Source organism: Centropristis striata, chromosome 8 (genome assembly GCF_030273125.1).
Source record: "Centropristis striata isolate RG_2023a ecotype Rhode Island chromosome 8, C.striata_1.0, whole genome shotgun sequence".
Taxonomy (NCBI): domain Eukaryota; kingdom Metazoa; phylum Chordata; class Actinopteri; order Perciformes; family Serranidae; genus Centropristis; species Centropristis striata.
The window spans coordinates 37,771,602-37,789,313 of NC_081524.1; the positions used below are offsets into that span (position 1 = coordinate 37,771,602).

General features: G+C 38.3%; 1 protein-coding gene across 5 annotated transcripts; it reads left to right on the forward strand.

Annotated features, from left to right (window-relative positions):
* Positions 1-2,092: 2,092 nt before the first annotated feature.
* On the forward strand, positions 2,093-16,539 carry tcea3 (transcription elongation factor A (SII), 3). Of its 5 annotated transcripts, none has more exons than XM_059338380.1 (17): positions 2,093-2,316; positions 3,076-3,138; positions 3,801-3,906; positions 4,014-4,104; positions 7,150-7,677; positions 9,431-9,496; positions 10,095-10,154; positions 10,363-10,434; positions 10,554-10,622; positions 10,721-10,783; positions 10,868-10,942; positions 12,002-12,162; positions 12,282-12,337; positions 13,536-13,691; positions 13,776-13,922; positions 15,962-16,033; positions 16,121-16,539. In XM_059338380.1, exons 1-17 carry the CDS (start codon positions 2,248-2,250, stop codon positions 16,127-16,129), a joined length of 1,863 nt encoding a protein of 620 aa, XP_059194363.1. In that variant the 5' UTR covers positions 2,093-2,247; the 3' UTR covers positions 16,130-16,539. The 5 variants fall into 5 exon arrangements, with proteins under 5 accessions (XP_059194363.1, XP_059194365.1, XP_059194366.1 ...); XM_059338381.1 differs by lacking the exon at positions 2,093-2,316 and adding an exon at positions 2,337-2,702; XM_059338382.1 differs by lacking the exons at positions 9,431-9,496; positions 10,095-10,154.
* The last annotated feature ends 1,173 nt before the right edge of the window (positions 16,540-17,712 follow it).

Genomic DNA, 17,712 nt, shown 5'->3' on the forward strand with positions numbered 1-17,712 from the left:
CCCTGGAAGAGATTTGCTATGAAAACAGGCTGTAAGTGATTGCTTCCAAGAAGTTGTCAGAGATGATATATAAACACATTTTTACAAGGATACAAAGGACCTTGTAGAAAGCACTTGCTCGAGTAATCTCAAGTAATTTAATTCTGTGAATGTTTGTTTAACTGACCTCAGCTAACTCACTGTGTACACCACAAGACTCAAAGGAAGACTGTGAGCAGCACAGACTCGTGCAATTACAGGGTCAAGTCATTTTAAATAATATCATTCCAGTCTAATATTAGGATGATTTAGTGTCACTTCAAATGCTGGGTGTCTCTGCAGTTTTTAAAAAACCCCCCTCACAGTGTCAACAGTCATACTGTTGCAATTCACTCACTGGCCACTAGGTACACTTGCACAATCTTTATTTATTTATTTATTTTAGAAATGTCTTAAAAAGCATGTTTATTTTACTTAACACTCAAACCCCTCTCTACTCCCACTACCACTCAGCCCCTTTAACCCTTTATCAGGCAAAGAACTATATTTAGTAACTTCAGGTAATATTTAAAAAGTTGGTAAAGGTAAGAAAAAAAATAAGTTGCTTTTTTCCCACCTTTTTCTCGTAAATCTGCAATTTTTTTTGCACAGATTTGCCACTTTAATCTAGTAAATTTGCAACTATTTTCTTTAAAAATATTACCTGAAGTTACCAAATATAGTTCTTTGCCTGATAAAGGGTTAAGCCTCTTTTTATGCATTAAGAATAAATCAATAGAAATGCACTGCATATAGTAAACAATTATTGGATTCAATGGTATCTCTAACAGAATGAAGATATATATGACACTAGAAAAATATAATGCCATATATGTGGATCAGACTCACAGAAAACTGCAGGTCTGCTGCAACTCATAAACACTTTTCTTTTAGCTGCTGCCTTTTATTATTAATTTCTTACACTGCATTTTAACTTTGATTATCTTATTTCATACCGATCTTATGCTATTTGATCTTAATTGTTTTATTTTTATTTTCTATGAGATGTGCACATGCCTTGTCATAAATCTTTCCTTTACAAGAACTAAATCTAACTACTTTTTTAATTAATGAGGTTGATGTTTGCAATTGTGTTCAACTGGACTACATTATACCCCATTTACATACAAGAGAAGGTCAGAATATTAGAAACACCTGTGAAAAATAATGCACTCAAGAACAACAGCGCCAGCAGCACTATGGCCTCAATAATAAACATAAATTAATAATAATATAATTATTTCCTTTCTGACAGTGCCAACAGAAACAAAGAAAACAAGCTTTGGAAAAGTAGAATTCATGCAGAGCTGTTGTGCTAGATTGCATCACACTGTACCTAATGAAGTGGCCAATTAATGTTTATGTTTCTGCAAACAAGAAAAAGAACACAGAAAAAAGCTGATATAATCTTATTATGAGTCCAGAAAAGCTGTGTTGCAAAATGTATCATATTTTCATGCAGTAAAGAAGGTCAGTGTTTTTAGTTCAACAGGAAATTCTTACAAAAGGATCTCATCAATTTTGCTGCTATGTTGAGACTTGTAGACTTGAATAACAGTACCCTCTGGTGGCAAACACGTATAAACAAATTTCAACAAGTTTCAACAGGAAAACTTTTATTCTTTTATTAATGAAAGTAGCAATTCTGGATGCTCACTACATATCTGGAGAGTACAAACTCCAGTGGCTTTAACATGCATAATACATGTTTGTTGCCTAGTGCTGGAGTTGTGGGTAAAGTAACAAGCAAGTAGTAAAGTGTGATCCAGTGTCAGGCTGAACTTAGGCATGGCAACAGCTGGCACTGCTGTGCAAATAACAGGTGATGGAGCAACCAAAGCACAGATAAGACTACAGACTACAGATAAGAATACAGAGCATGTAAGATCTCAGATCACGGATGCAGCTTTAACAGTATAAAAAGAGGAAGTATTAAAAGAGTGACTATTCGAGAGACCTTTTAACAACTTGAAAAATGAGATATTTGTGTTGTGCCATGTGTCCACTTCACTGTCTATATTTAGTTGTTGTCATATGTCGTGCAGCAGGTCAGCTGGGATCCTGCAGCAGGACACGCCTCTGGACTGAATGGAGCGTGCGCCGTGCGTAAAGTCAGATCTGCAGAGGACCCAAACTTTTTTTTCTCCCCCCTGACCTAATTTCACGGTTTTAAAAAAATAAGTATCTAATCAACCCTATTGCCTCGCCTTCAGTCGAGTAAATGCAGCGATGACGCGAGAGGAAGATCTCATTCGGATTGCAAAAAAACTGGACAAGATGGTGTCTCGAAATAACACGGTGAGACCATATTTTGACACCCGCAGGTGGCGCGCTGTCCTGCCACCTCGTGCTGTGCAGAAGGCCCGCGAATGTCTCTTCTCATTGTGATTTCTTGCTGATTTACGCTAACTTTGATTTCTAATGACTCGGTGTGTTTGTAGAGTGTGCACATTTGTAACACGAGCCCGCGTGCACTGTAACAAATGATCGACAGGTGTTGGCGGGTTTGCACACATTTGGCTCGCGGGACGGTCAGCTCTCAGAGTGTGCAGCGCTGTGTGGGATTAGTTTCCTTAACTTAACGCAACTTTTTTTTGCATTGTTTTTGCTGGTTTTCGTGCTGTACAGTGAGTCACGCAACAGAAAGTAAACAACGCTGCCTGTGGACAAGGTCGCGCGCGCCTGTGCGTGTCTCTGTGGGTGTGTTGTGACGCGCTGCCAGCAGGACGTTGTATAATGGCGCTCTTGCACAGTTATTGACTGTAAACGACAATGTAGAAGTCATGCAACCACTGTTAAACCATTTATTAAAGCTATTAACATGTAACGCATATCCTGATATATTCTAGAAATGTGTGTATATGTCTAAAATGCTGATGAACACTTTCACAAAAATACAGAAGTGAAAGTGTTTCTGCTTCCTTATCGGTTTGTGGTTTCTTTTTAAAATGTTCACATCGGCATTCGATCCGATCTGCTTCTTACATTGTAAATGAACCCATTCCAGATTTGTAGGTTAAAACTCTAAATGACTGTTGACTGTTTTTATGTGTGCAGGAGGGCGCCATGGACCTGCTGAGGGAACTGAAAAGTTTCAATATGACACTCAAACTTCTCCAAGTATGCTCCAGTATATTGTCCATTATATGTTATGTTGAAGTACCATTTTACTATCTCATTGCTTTTTAACCAAATGAAGGTCCCATATTGTAAAAAGTGAGATTTCCAAGTCATTTTTTTAATTATAAAGTAAGATTAAGTGCTATATAAATACTGTATTCAGAAACTTATGTGGAGAATTTCAGACAGAGGGTGAATACAGGTAAATTCAAAGAGAAAAATGTAAACATCAACAAAAAGCATGTAAACTTGTGGTCATAGAAACCCAAAATACAAGTATAAACTTGAAAATAAGCACAATTTCAGCTGCCATAAGACTGTACAACACCAACACAACCTGAACATTTTTGCATATAATCTGCACTCTGCACATTTCTCCACTTAATTTGCACTAAATTGTATATAGTATATTATTATTATTATTGCATATTTTGTATTTTGTTAAATGTCTTTTCTTAGATTGTTTATTTTTTATCTTTATCTTAAAAATTGTGTGTAACTTTGCAGCTGTAACAAAGAAATTTCCCCACTGTGGGATTAATAAAGTCAAATCTGAATCTGAATATGTTCCCTTAATTAAATCTCAGTCTTAAAGCAACATTACAAGAACACAGCATGATTATTTAAGCTCACAATGCGCATTTATGTATGTTTGTTTTTAGGAAACGAGGATCGGCATGTCTGTGAACGGTATCAGGAAGCACTGCACAGACGAGGAAGTCATTGCCTTGGCAAAAGTCCTCATTAAAGACTGGAAAAGACTTCTGGGTATTTGCTTGATTAACTGAGCAGTTCTAATAGTTGTTTGTGCAATAATTACATCAATGAGTTGCATGAGTTGCTGATATGATCCCCTCCTTCAAACACTCACACAGACTCTGAGAAAGCTTCAGAAATGAAGAACGGTTTGGACTCCAGCAAACCAGCAGTGTCTCCAAACAGCCCCCCCTCTGAGACTCAGAGCAGGTCAGTACTGCACAGCTGCTGCACAGAAACATGACATGTAACACAAAAGCAGAGACGAAATGAAGCAAACAGAGTCCGGTTTTAGTTTAACCCATAAGAACCCATGGTGACACCCGTGTAACAAACACATTAAATCTTCTATTTTTTGTTACTAGGCTAAGTTTAAACCCATTTAACAATTCTAATCCATTAATAGGGTGTCCTGTATTGCATTTAACTTGTTTTGACCATATTTCCTGAACAAATTAAAGTCACAATTTTGATAAGCAAAAAGACACATGGCTATTTGTATTTATTTATTATCGATTTATTATTATTATGCTACTTAAAAACAAATCGAAAAAATAATTTGTTGTTAAACAGAACTAATAATGTCACAATTTTGATAGATGTTGTGGAGATGCAGAGAAAAAGGCACATTTGTGTCTAGTTTTTTTAAATTTTAAAATACTAAATATTATAAACATAAATATTATAAACATAAATACTATAAGCGCCCAATGTAATGTTTATGTCACATCACAGATCTTTGACATTTAGGGATAGTGTTTTTGAAAACACATCAGAAATGGTGGTATATCCCCCATAACTTTCCTTTAAGGATAACTGGCTCTGGGTTCTTATGGGTTAAGCTAAAAATGAACATAAACATACAGTATTTCTACATGTTTGTGTAATATACCAGTTTTTTCAACTACTGCATGTGTATATAAATATCGAACCCAGCAGCTCTCTGCAAAACCACTCAAGAAATTAAAAGCTGAAGGGAAGTGTCAGGTGTTGCACTGCAGCCGCCTATCCAGGAGGAAATTAGTATGTGAATAATTTGTTTGTTTCTTTGCCAAGGAAGCTTTTAAATCACAACAGTTTTCTACCCGATAACAGCTGTAGGTGAATTTACGTCATTCAAATTCAGCACAAGGACACTGTTTTATGATTAGAATTTAAAAGAATCCACAAGTGCTGTTTTATGTAAGATTTTCAATGAGTTTGTGTGTTTTGACAGCAAAGTGAGTTATGAGTGTGTAGTGTGCATGTGCTTTCATTGGTATTAGTCTGCTCAGGTTAGGACAGTGGTTCTGCAGGCCCCCTCTTTTGTAAATAAAAGTATTTTCTAGCACAAATATAATGAGGTGAAACGCTAAGTGCACTAAGCTCGTTCTAAAACACAAGCAAATTTGAACAGGAAGGGCCAAGTTTGAGTAGAGACGGAGCACATTTAAGCCCCGCCCCCATCAGGAGGGAAAACAAACCATCCTCCTTGGAGCCTCCATGTCAATTTGTCTGCTAGGAAAAGACAGAAAAATGTTCAAAACTGCTGTGTTAAAGAACCCAGAACTAAGTTTTAATAAACTTCCAACCTGAAAAAAACTCTTCAGAGGACGGAAGATGACACAGACGTATACAGATGTGGGACATCAGCAGGTACAACAGGGAAAACTGTGCAAACTGACACTTTAATGGTAACTTTTAGACAACCATGGGCTGAAACACTAACAAAATGTCCGTTTCTAGCTAGAACTATTAGATTTAAACTAGGGCCGGGACTCGATAAAAAAAAAAATCTAATTAATTAGAGGCTTTGTAATTAATTAATCACATTTTAATCGCATATAAACAGTAAGAAGTAGTTTTTTTCACATGGGTTTTTAGTATACCATTGAATAATGACTGAATACATAAGCTTAAGCAACAAAAATATTGTTTATTTTTGTTTAAGTCCAACAGACCAGTGCAATTTTTCAAGTGTAGCAATAGCATATTTAGCCGCTAGCTGCTATATGTTTAGCATTGAGGTGATACTTGAGGCTCGACGTGCTATGTGTGATATGCAAATTCCTTGTTGCCTAGCAACACAACCATGCTCTTATGGACGCTTCCATCCGTTGGTTTTTAGTAACTAAATGTCCCATCATCCACGGGGCCAACCAAAGGTCTCATCAGCTTCTTCCTTCATGTTCACTGTGGTTTGTTGTTGTCTGAACTCATCAATGCTAGTTGGTGCTCCAGTATAATCGGTCCTCCTGAAACTCATCCAGTGAGAAACGTTCCGCTGTGCAAAAATACGTGCGATTAAAATGCGTCAATTTTTTTAATGCATTAATTTTTGTAATTTTTGTAATTAATTAATCTTAATTAACGCGTTAAAGTCCTGGCCCTAATTTAAACAAATAAAATGATTATTTTCGCACTCTAACTTGCTACAAGTTTGCTCTTAGCTAACTATCTAATGTTTGCTAATATCCATTATAATATCCATTGTGTCCTCTTAAAACTTCAGTTTTCTGGTTCGTCAGTTTAAAAAAAATGTAGTTCTGGGTTCTTTAACTCGTTGGTAATGCATTTCACCACACAGCAGCTCTTGACCGTTTTCATTTTTTGGCTAGTGGACGACATTGTCAAGGAGGCTCCTTCTTTCAATACAAAGTTAATGGAGGGAGATGGATTGTTTCCCCCCCGGTGGACGTGGTCTTCAGAGAATGACGCGTGGTACTCTATGTGTGTTTGTGTTGACAAACAGTTTCTGCATAGTGTTCCTTTAAAGTCTGCTCAGACGTAATGATGGACGATTCTGTTACTGAGGTTTTAATTTGGTTATTTTTCAAGGTAGTCTTGTTTTTGCAAGTGCAGCCCCCCTCTGAGACACAGAGCAGAGAGAGTTATAAAAAGGCTATGAAAGGCATAATGACCTTCAATTTCTTTTCACATAAAGTTTTTATCCGAAGCAATGAATTCCTTTGTTAATGCCCCATTCAGACTGGATGTATTACTGTAGGGGAGGGGGGTGAGTGGAGGTCCAGAATTACATGTTCCTGGTCAATAACCCAGTATTTCAGCCCCAGTTGCCTGCTGTTTGCTGGTTTTTTTCCATATCCATTAAAGATAATGGAAGATACATTTTATGAGACCAAGAGCCGACCAGTTTATCAAATGGGCTGAATGGAGCCTAAATTGCATTACAACAAACCTGCTGTAAGTGAAACTGGTAAATGTTTTCAGGCTCTTGAACTGAGGTAAAGATCATACTTCCTTTGTTTCTGTTAGTCACAGGAGACTGGATGTCAACCCCAAACACGACTCAGATCCTGACAAAAAACACCCCGATAGAAACAAAAAAGAAAAACATTATGACGAACACAAAAACAAAAAGATCCACGCAGACGACCCCATGGATGAAAAGCACCTGGAAGAGCCCCAAAATGAGAAACATCCCCAAGAAATCAGAAAAGACAAGCATTCACAAGAACTGAAAAAACAAACACATGCAGAGGACGTCCAAGTGGAAATTGATAACAAGAAACAGAAGCATGAAGAAGACCTGCAGAGTGACAAACACAAGCCAGAACCACGGAAGGAAAGAGCGCCATGGGAACCAAAGAAGATGAGACACACTGACGAAGTTGAAAAGGAAAAACAGCCAGAGGAGCTAAAGAAGCACAGCTATGATGACATGAAGAAGGACAAACACAGAGAAGAAAGCAGACACGAGAGGCCGATGTACTCGCCGCATCGAGAGAAACCTGAACCCCAGAGAGAGAAACCTGCTGATGTTCACAAACCAATATTTGAAAGGTGAGGCAGAGGTGGCTCAGAAACTGATTATTACACATCAGAAACATCAAAGAAACATCAGAGCTTGAGGCCCCGTTCACACGAGGACGCTCGCGGGTGAAAAATATTTTATCGGAAGTGCCTTTCGTTTAGACGGTGACGGCGTTTTGGGGCTTAAAGACGCAAAAATTTGAAACCACCTTCCAAAGTGGAAAAGTTAAATACGCTCCGCCGTAGCGTGTCGTCTACACTGACAAGACACAAAACTCTGATCTGATCTGCTCACGTCACGTATGTGTTTACGTCACATACATGCTCCAGTACAGGAAATAAACAAACGTGGGATTATTTCCATGCGTCGGACCTTCAAGCTGCTCTGGCAGCTCTAATAAACTTACAGGAGTCTTTCCACCAAATGTACAGGATATGTACAGATAGTATTAGTGAACAGAGAAGGATCTGTAATTACCTCCATCACATTTTGGATGCAGCAATTCAATTCAAAGGCGAGCCAGGCGGCTGTGAACGAGACCTGGGAGATCTAGTGATGGTGGAGAACTTTGTGGAAGGAGTAGCTGATGAAAATTTGTGGCGTGAAAACTTCTGCATGCCCAAAGATGCTCTTATGGCTTTAAGTGATGCCGCCTGGCTGCATACAATCCAATTTCACACACTTTTGCGTGACCGTATGCAGCAGATTTCCTCCCGAAAACGCTCGTCTAAACGCGGAATAAAAAGTGAAGACGCGACGCCACTTTTGCGTCTTCTGTTCAGACCGTCCTCGTGTGAACGGGGCCTCAGATTGAATTGTTTATTTCAGGAGAGGAGTGTTAGACAGCAGCGTGCTGTATCCAACCCGCTTCCCGTCTCCTCCTCGACCTGCTCGGCCTCCTCGGCCTCCTCTGCCCATCAAACGCCCCTCTGTTGACCTGAAAAAAGACAGGTCAGGACTGTAATGTCTCCTGAGCTGAAGAGCATGACGCGTTCAAGTGTTACTGCATGACTTAACTATTCTGAGTCACTCATATGCACTGACATTTGTTCCCACTCTTAAAACAACAGACCCATGGCCTAACAGGAAGCCTGCTGTGCATGGTGCATGCTGTGATGAGTCAGTCAGGTGTGTCTTTAAAACAAGGATTTAACAGCGTCAGGGACTCTTGAGTTGCAGCGCTCTTATCTGTACTGTTGTGACGTTTGTTCAGGAAGGACGGTAAAGACTCTTCCTCCCGACATCCTCGTCCTCACGCTCCTCAGCCCGCCTCTCCGCCGGCTAGGCGACCATCACTGGAAGTAAAGAAAGAGAGGTCAGGCGTGCTTCTGTGCATGTTTGAGTGAGTTTAGTGTGAGAATTTAATGGTAACTGTGGAAAACAAATGTTGATTTTCACATCAGGAAATTTCCACCGGACCCAAATGCTCCAATTGCTCCTCTTCCTTTTCACCTTCATCCTCCTCCACTCAGGTCAGGGTCTGCATGCCCTCTGCACCACATTAAATTCATATTAGCTGAAAATATCCACTCTCATCAGATCAGCTCAAAGGTGTTCTTTCATTTAGAAAAGAGCCTCCCGACCCCAACGCTCCTCTTCCTCCTCTTCCTCTTCACCTCCACCCCCCACCTCCTCCACTGAAGCGTCCCTCACTGGATGGGAAAAAGGAGAGGTCTGGATCATTACTGCACACTACTGTAGTCACTGTCTTGGAGTGTCTTGAGAGGATTTTTTCAAAATAAAATGATCTGCATTGAATCCTTGTGTCGTTTGCCACCGCAGGAAGGAGTCATCAGACTCTAAACCTGCACCACAGAAGAAGACGTCAGATCATGTGAAGAAAGACAGGTCTGGGCTCTGGGAGTTATTCTGCCTTGAACAATGACTTTGCTGTTGTCTCTGGAGGATCAGTAACCTCAGACTGTAGTCTCTGGTTTTCATTGTGACATAATATAATACATACAAGTGTGTAGAGCTGTTAACGATAACCTTTTTTCTTTATAAAAGTTTGAAGTTCTGCTGATCACACAATGTGGCGCCACACCAGATTTTAAGCTCAAACTGAATTCATGTGATTATAAGCTGTTTATAACATTAAAGAGCAGATTTTAAGTGGAAATAGTTCAAACAAGTATAACTGTCAATTCAAGGAAATGAGAGGTTTTTTCTTTTTACGTGGCCATAATTGGCATACCGAATAACAGTGTTTGGGACTGTGTGAGATCCAGATAAGATTTGAATCTAAATTTTTATTGAACATTATTTAACACAGGATTTAAAAGCATAAACTTTGTCAGATAAAGCATTATGCTTCATTCTCCTCTCATTGCTTAAATATCCTGATTTGTAAGGAAATCAATCACGTCATTGTTTAAAGCTGGTGTAAAGTAACTCACTGTAAAAAGTGACCAGAACCCGATATTTTGAAACTGTTTTCTTTTTGCAGGAAAGAGTCATCAGAAAGCAAAGTGCATAAAAAACACTCAGATGAAGCCAAGAGAGAAAGGTTGGCCAGTCATGAGAGTGAAAATGCTTGTGAAGCTGTGATACATAACCATACGTTATATAAGTCCTATCTAACACGACCCACAGGAAATTTTCTTTTGACCTGAGCTTCTTCAATCAGTTTTCATGCATGAGGAGCTTGCTGTTTGTACTTTGAATGTCTGCCAGTGGATTTGTATTAGAATCAAACAAATATTTCCTTTTGTCAGGAAAGATTCATCTGACTCAAAACCCCCACCTCCCAAAAAGCCCAGTTTGGATGTCAAAAAGGAAAAGCACAGGTGTGCAGGAGCAGGAAAATTATATTCTACTGTACATTGCTTCATGCTTTATGTCCGAAACAATCCCAAGTGTGCATTTTATTGGGGTCAGGGTCACAGCTCTTTTTCTTTTCTTTCAGGAAGGACTCCTGCGACTCGAAGCCTGCCCAGCCTGTGAAACGTCAATCAACTGACTCCAAGCCTGACAGGTAGGGCTGCTACTTTAAATGTCACATATTCTTGGAAATTGAATATGAAATAAACAATAAAAGCAGATTCACTGAAAGTGTCTTGTTACTCATTAAAGACGGGAATCCATTGATTCAAAGAAAAGCAGCTCACCACCAGCAAAGAAGCTAACAGATGAAAGGTAAATATTTATTTTATTTATTAAAGTGTCACAGGTTTGTTTCAATAGAAGCATGAAGCTGATGCGGTTGACTTTATATTATAGAAGAGAGTCTCATGGCTCCAAGACTTCTCAGCCTGGACCTCCACAGAGGAAGCCCTCTACCGACAGCATGGAAAGGTAACTTATGAATAATATTCAAGTCATTGTTGGTTCAGGTTTACAATGTATGCTGATGATACTCAAGATTATTTTTATGTCCAATCTAGCTGAAGTACAGAGGATCAATCATCAACTTTTTGCTTTAGTCTCATGGTGCTCATTAATTAGCCTTGCTTCCAGCAGCAACCAGATGTTTTAGGATGAAAAACTCACCAAAAGCACAAATCTAAACTAGAAAATTAACTCTGACAGCTTTACCAGAGGATTGTGAGTGAGAAGACATATTTTCCTACGTTTCTATGTATAAATTATTTCTGTAGAGTGGAATTTGCGGCCTGGAGCGCAGTTTTCAAATTTATTTTTTGACAGTTTCTTCTCTCCCTCTACACTCTGGCGATGATGTCACACACTGTGACACGAACATTCCGTGCAATACACACCCATTATAATCTCAGAATTTCTCCAAAAATGATCATGGTCATTGCACAGGGATTGATAAAAAACTATATGACCTATCGAAACGTGGATTAATACACCGATACACAAGACTTGTGTCTACTGTTTAAAGTTTAAATGGAGTCTCTAGGTGAAATTATGCCGGAGAAGTAGACGTTTAAAAATCTCCAATTATTGTTCTTTTTCGCTCATTTTTTCTCAGCCGTCCCATTCATTTCAATGCAAAATTTTGGGCAGTTTTTCTGGTCCCTACAGCTATTGCTGTATGGGACCAGTGCTCGGTGCGATTGCCCCGAGGCCTTAATGAACTAACTTGATGTGTAAATCAGTAATCCTTTGCTTAAAAATCTTCATAAGGTAATAATACATCAGTGTGTTCCATTTGCCCCAATTGGACACAAATACATGATAAATGGAATGAAGTTGACATGTGGATAGGGCTTCAGTGTTAGTTTTCTTAATGAGGTCTAACAAATTCAAATTAATGCAAAAATTAAGCAAAAAATACTGGTTCCAACCCCAGGGCCAGAGCTCAGTTTCCATTCACATCAGGCCAAACACACCAGATGTGACACTTCACACACTCTGCTCTGTTGTGCTTTGATGTGTCCTTTTCTGCAGGAAGGGCAAAACCGATGCCCCTAAAACTCCCACCACCCCGACCAGCCCCATGTCACCCGGCTTCAGCTCTCCCGGGGGTCCGCTGCCCCCTCACCTCGCTACCGGAGAGACCGTCAGAGACAAATGCATTGAGATGCTGGCAGCTGCCCTGCGCACAGACAGTGAGTCTCTTAATATGCTGTGAAAGTAAAATACAATAACAACAGACTGGTTGGGTGCACTATGTTACATAAGCAACATAAATGTCATTATAGTTAATTTGTTTTTCTGCTCTCCACAGATGACTACAAGGATTTTGGAACTAACTGTGACATCATGGCTGCAGAGATCGAACATCATATCCTTCAATTTAGCAATTTAGTGGGAAGAAGATTTAAAAATCAACATAACAACATAAGAGTGGAGAAGAGCATGAGGTGAAAACTTCAGAATCTCACAATCAAAATATTGGAGGGAGCTTTCATGGAAAGTGTGCATGAGATTTTTTTTTTACACCTAAGAATCTCAAGAAATGCTTCCCCGGATTAGACAAGGGATGTTGCCGAAGATGCGGAGAACAGGGGGCTAGTTATATGCATATGCTTTTCACATGTCCAGTATTAACAACATACTGGGAAGGAGTTAAGGAAATACTAAAGAACATTTTTGAGTTTAAAGAGCCTTTGTAGGTACAACATTGGTTAGGTATTTATTTAAACAGCATGGAAACAATCAAATACACCAAAATTAAGAGCAGAACAAAGTTTAGAGGAAATGGAAAGACTAACTTTTAGAAATAGGGAACAAATACATATTTGGAATAAGTTATACTGTAAAGAAAGGCTGGTAAAAACAGTGGAAATATTTTATTAAGGAGATGAACTAAATGGTCCCCTCCCCAACACTAACACTCACATGCATACACACTCACACAGATTCATGAACATGCATACATGCACCACCCCTTATTTTCTCATTAGTCTATTTTAGTATATCTTAGTATTTCTTTTGTGTGTGTGTCGTTAGTTTGTTGTTTATTCCTTTTCTTGGAGATCCTCATTTGGGGAATACCAGTTTGCCTTGTATATATGTTTGTCTGTTTACCCTATGTTTTGTTATTTACTTTGTGAATATATACCTTGAAAAAAAAGGGGGAAAAAATGCAAGGTACAATATTGTTAAGAAAACAAAATGACTGATTATGTTTGTGAAAGTAAGAAGCCTTGCAATAAAGTATTAATTTTTTTTTTAGCAATTTATTTTTTTATTTTTTAAAGATTATTTTTTTGGCATTTTGTTGCTTTATTGATAGTGAGAGATAGAAAGGGGGTGATAGAGGGGAAGACATGCGGCAAAGGGAGCTCAGGCCAGATTCGAACCCGGCTCCGCCGCAGCACACGGCATACATGGTTAGCGCTCTACCGGTGTGAGCCACCGGGACGCCCTTTTTTAGCAATTTATGATAATATGTAGTTCACTCAGTGATGATCCTTCTGCAAAAGATCCCATTTGGCATTATTACTGTGAGCATCTCTACCTTGACTGTACGGTTCCACATATCTACCAGGAGATAAAGGCCACAGATATGAAATATAAAAACAGAGTCCGGAGCCGCATCAGCAACCTGAAGGACCCGAAGAACCCTGGGCTTCGCAGAAACGTCCTCGCAGGAAGCATCGACCTGGGCCGCATCGCCAGCATGTCTGCTGAGGTACAAATCACTGCAGCTGCACACTGATGCTCAGGTTTCTTTTTATGTCCCCTTTGTTCCATTTTGTCATGTCTCTGTCTTTAGGAGATGGCCAGCGACGAGCTGAAGCAGCTGAGGAACGTTCTCACCCAGGAGGCCATCAGGGAGCATCAAATGGCCAAAACTGGCGGCACCAGCACTGACCTGCTGCAGTGCGGCAAGTGCAAGAAGAGGAACTGCACCTACAACCAGGTAAACACACTGTCCACACTGCAAAAAAGCCAACTTGTATTTTTTGGCCTAAAACAGTGATTTAATTTGGTAAAACTTGGAAATATATAAATTATTGATATTTAGGGCTATTATGTACAACAAAGGAAGCCAGTTGTCTGCTCAAAAACAAGTTGGTGAGTTGTTGTTACTTATATCTTTAAGTTGGGGTTCACAACAAGGGACAATAGTTCTGCTAACTCTTATTTCTTTGTTGTGAAATTTGGTCATTAGCGAAAGCTAGTGGCTAACTGATGCTAGCGGCTAACTGATGCTAGCGGCGCTGCTTGTTACAGCTACAAGAGTAGCCATTAGCGTATCAATGCTAACTCAAAATTGTGGTCACAACATTAGCTAACATTTATAGCGGCTTTACAATCGTGCCAGAGAAATTCAGACTTGAGCAAACTCAAAAACAAAACTTAAAATATTTAGTTCAATTGTCCGACTTAAAATTTTATCGAAGTTTGTTGCCTTGAAATTTTGAGTTCACCCAACTTTTCTTTTTTTGCAGTGCATGAATATGCAGACATGAATACACAAGGGAACACAAACCTACAGGGACTTTTTTTTGGCTTTAGTGGGATCTCCCTTTTTAAAAAAACAAAACATTCACAGCTCATGTAGGCCTGCTTGCTTTATGTCAGCACCTCAAATATATATATCAAAACCAAACATTACAGTACACTGGCAGACTGTTTGAGGGCCTGGGGCCAAAAAAATAAAAATAGGGCACCAGTTGCATCACTCCTCCTCTCTGCTGCCATCAGGCAGAAGATACAGAACCCCACTGGCCCATAAAAACATTTATAAAAAGTCATTTCTACCATCTGCAGTCGCTATACTAAATAGTGGCCGGTAACACTGTACCCCACATCATTCTTTTTATTGATGTTGTGTTTTTACTGAAGTGTTGTTTTATCTCACTTCATGTAATTGTTGTGTGTTTTGCATGAATTTTTATAGCCGTGTCGAAAGACAAATTTCTGCTCTGTTGAACAGACAATAAAGATATATTCTATTCTATTCTATTCTATTCTATTGCATGTTGTCGGGCACCAATGTGCAGAAGGTTTTCCAGCCTGTCTGGTAAATTGTGCCTGCTTGATTTTAAGATAGAGGACACTTTATCATGTGTTATTTACTATGTGGGCATCTAAAAAAAGGCACTTGGGTAATATACAATGATACAATGCAGACAGAGAAAGCAGGACACAGGATCCTCTGCAGACTGATTAACAATAGTGTATCATCACAAATAAGACGCAAATAGGTCAAATAGAAAAAACAGCATGAGCATTAAATCAAAAACGGAGAACAACAGGCTGCCTACAAGGATCCATTCCTCAAAAATATTATGCATGCTGTATCTCCATTAAAGTGAATTAGGGATGACTCACCCTCTTGCATGAGTCATACAACAATAATTACTTAATTTTTTGCATGATCCATTGTGATGAAGATACAGACAAATGGAAGTGCATGGTAAAAATAGCGCACTTTCAATATGTAAGAGGCCCCCCAAAATTTCACAAATCATGTTTTCATCAAAGGAGCCACGCTCCCCCATTACTCCCCTGTAGTTCACACCTTTCACTGTATGAAATAAATGAGTGTGTATTCTGGATTTCTGTTGTAAATCAGTGTGATTCTCTGGCTTTATTCACAGGGAGAGTGGGTTATAATAGGAGAGGTTTTTCCATGGTGATATTTTGTATTAATGTGTTGTGAGTTATTAGTGAGAAGTCAATGGATACAGTAATTATTGCTTGTTTGTGGGCAAAAGCAAAACAAACAAACAAAAAAAGCTGTTTTTATGAATTATGTGGTATAATCCATCAGAGAAATGGCTGTCTGTAATGTTCAGGCTTTATTCCATTACGAGTGGAGTAATACTCCTACATTAAGCAATTAGGAGTAAGTGATTATGTTTCAGATTAATTGAGATCTCCACATCCTCCTTCGTACTGTAATGTATGTATTGTTTATAGCTAACAAAACCTCCTACGTGTGTGTTTTAGGTGCAGACACGCAGTGCTGATGAGCCAATGACCACATTTGTTCTGTGTAATGAGTGTGGTAACCGCTGGAAGGTAAGTTTTCCTGATCTTTGTTTCAGTAATACATGTTTTGTGCTCATCATTATAAAAAAATCATTTTTTTCTTCTTCTAAATTTCAGTTCTGCTGATGCCTTCCAGATGAAACTACATTTGATTCTGAGCATATTGAACTGCATCATTTTCTATAATGGGAGGGGAGGGAGTTTATAAATTATTGCAGCTAGTGATTTAAACAGATACGTGTTTTTACGATTTTTACTTGAATTTTTTTGCGATTTGTAAGCATGTGCTAATAATCAGGGTTTGCTTTATGTGGAATTAAAGACTGAGCATGAAATGTTAGTTTGATGACTGTAAACACGTTGATACTGATCATGGTGCTGTCCTGATGGAAAGACCAGTCAATATGATACATCATACTACAGCTTTTCACTTTGTATATAACTAATAATCCAATTAAAACTGCATAAATAATCAGTATTCTGGCTTTTCAAACTCACATTTAATAAAAAAAAAACTGACAATGAGTCTTACTCAGTCACTGTGTACATTATTTTGTTTTATTTGGGTATCATAACGGAGGTTTATTACAGTTATTTACATTTTCAGTGTCTAGTTTTCAAAAATAATGTCAATCTCATAGGGACTGAATGAACTGAAGAAAGAAATACAAATTGAGCATTTAAAAGTATAAAATATTTCAAGGAGGACAAACATAAAATTGACACGTTATTAATTATGAAAAAAGTTGTCATTTGTTGCACTTTAAAAAAAATATTCATTAAAAGAAAGATTTTTTTTCATATATATCTTTATTGGGTTGTCAGGACATAATACATATTCAATCAGAAAAGGTACAATTCACCCATTTTTCCCCCTTTTAGAACAATCCCCCACCCCCCGAACCAGAGAGTTACATTCACATAAAATAAGCAAAAAACAATAAATAGTAATGATAATGAGAAAATACAACTCTCTCCCCCTCAAAGAAAAACAGGAGGGGTGAACAGTAGCCAAATAAACAATAATAAAAAACGAAAAATAAAAATATACATATATACATACATGCATACATATACATATACATACACATAAAACCAAACAAATAATAATAATACTAAATAAATAAATAAAATAAAAAGGGACATTTAGAGGAGATATACAGAATGCTTGGAAAAAACAAACAAAAAATAGCTATAACAATTTGTATATGTTGTGCCTAGAGTTTGACCACCAAATCAGTATGCTAAAAACAATTACTGGCCATTTAAAAGCTATATCAATTTATCTTAATTAGAACCATCTATGTTAATCATCTAACGATGAAATAGACTCAATTAGGGAAAGAATGGGATTCCAAGTTTTATAAAAATTGTCGGAGCAAGAAAGATGTTTTTTCTTTTTCTTATGAAACTGGTGCATCAAAAATGTAAAAAATGTTCTGTTGCAGCACTGAAAACATACAGTAGATGGCAATAATTCATCATAGCTCCAAACACAGGCAGCACCACTTCCAATTGAATTTTTCTCCCTTCAGGTTGAGTACCATATGAATTATCTCTTGCTTGTTAGTGCTGGTCCAGCTGGCTGGTAAAGCCTGCGGGAAGTACTGCTGAAGACAAACGTGACAATATTAAAGCCATTCAACAAGATAAACCATTTTCCTAAACCTTACTGAATTTGATAGACTTGTGTGAAATTTGCTCCTGAA

What these genes read in the sequence shown, in the direction of transcription:
- tcea3 (XM_059338380.1), top strand. Translation starts at nt 2,248, where the DNA reads ATGACGCGAGAGGAAGATCTCATTCGGATTGCAAAAAAACTGGACAAG. An exon ending in TGGTGTCTCGAAATAACACG is followed by an intron (nt 2,317 to 3,075) that starts GTGAGACCATAT and finishes TTATGTGTGCAG; the next exon opens with GAGGGCGCCATGGACCTGCT. An exon ending in CCCTCTGAGACTCAGAGCAG is followed by an intron (nt 4,105 to 7,149) that starts GTCAGTACTGCA and finishes TGTTTCTGTTAG; the next exon opens with TCACAGGAGACTGGATGTCA.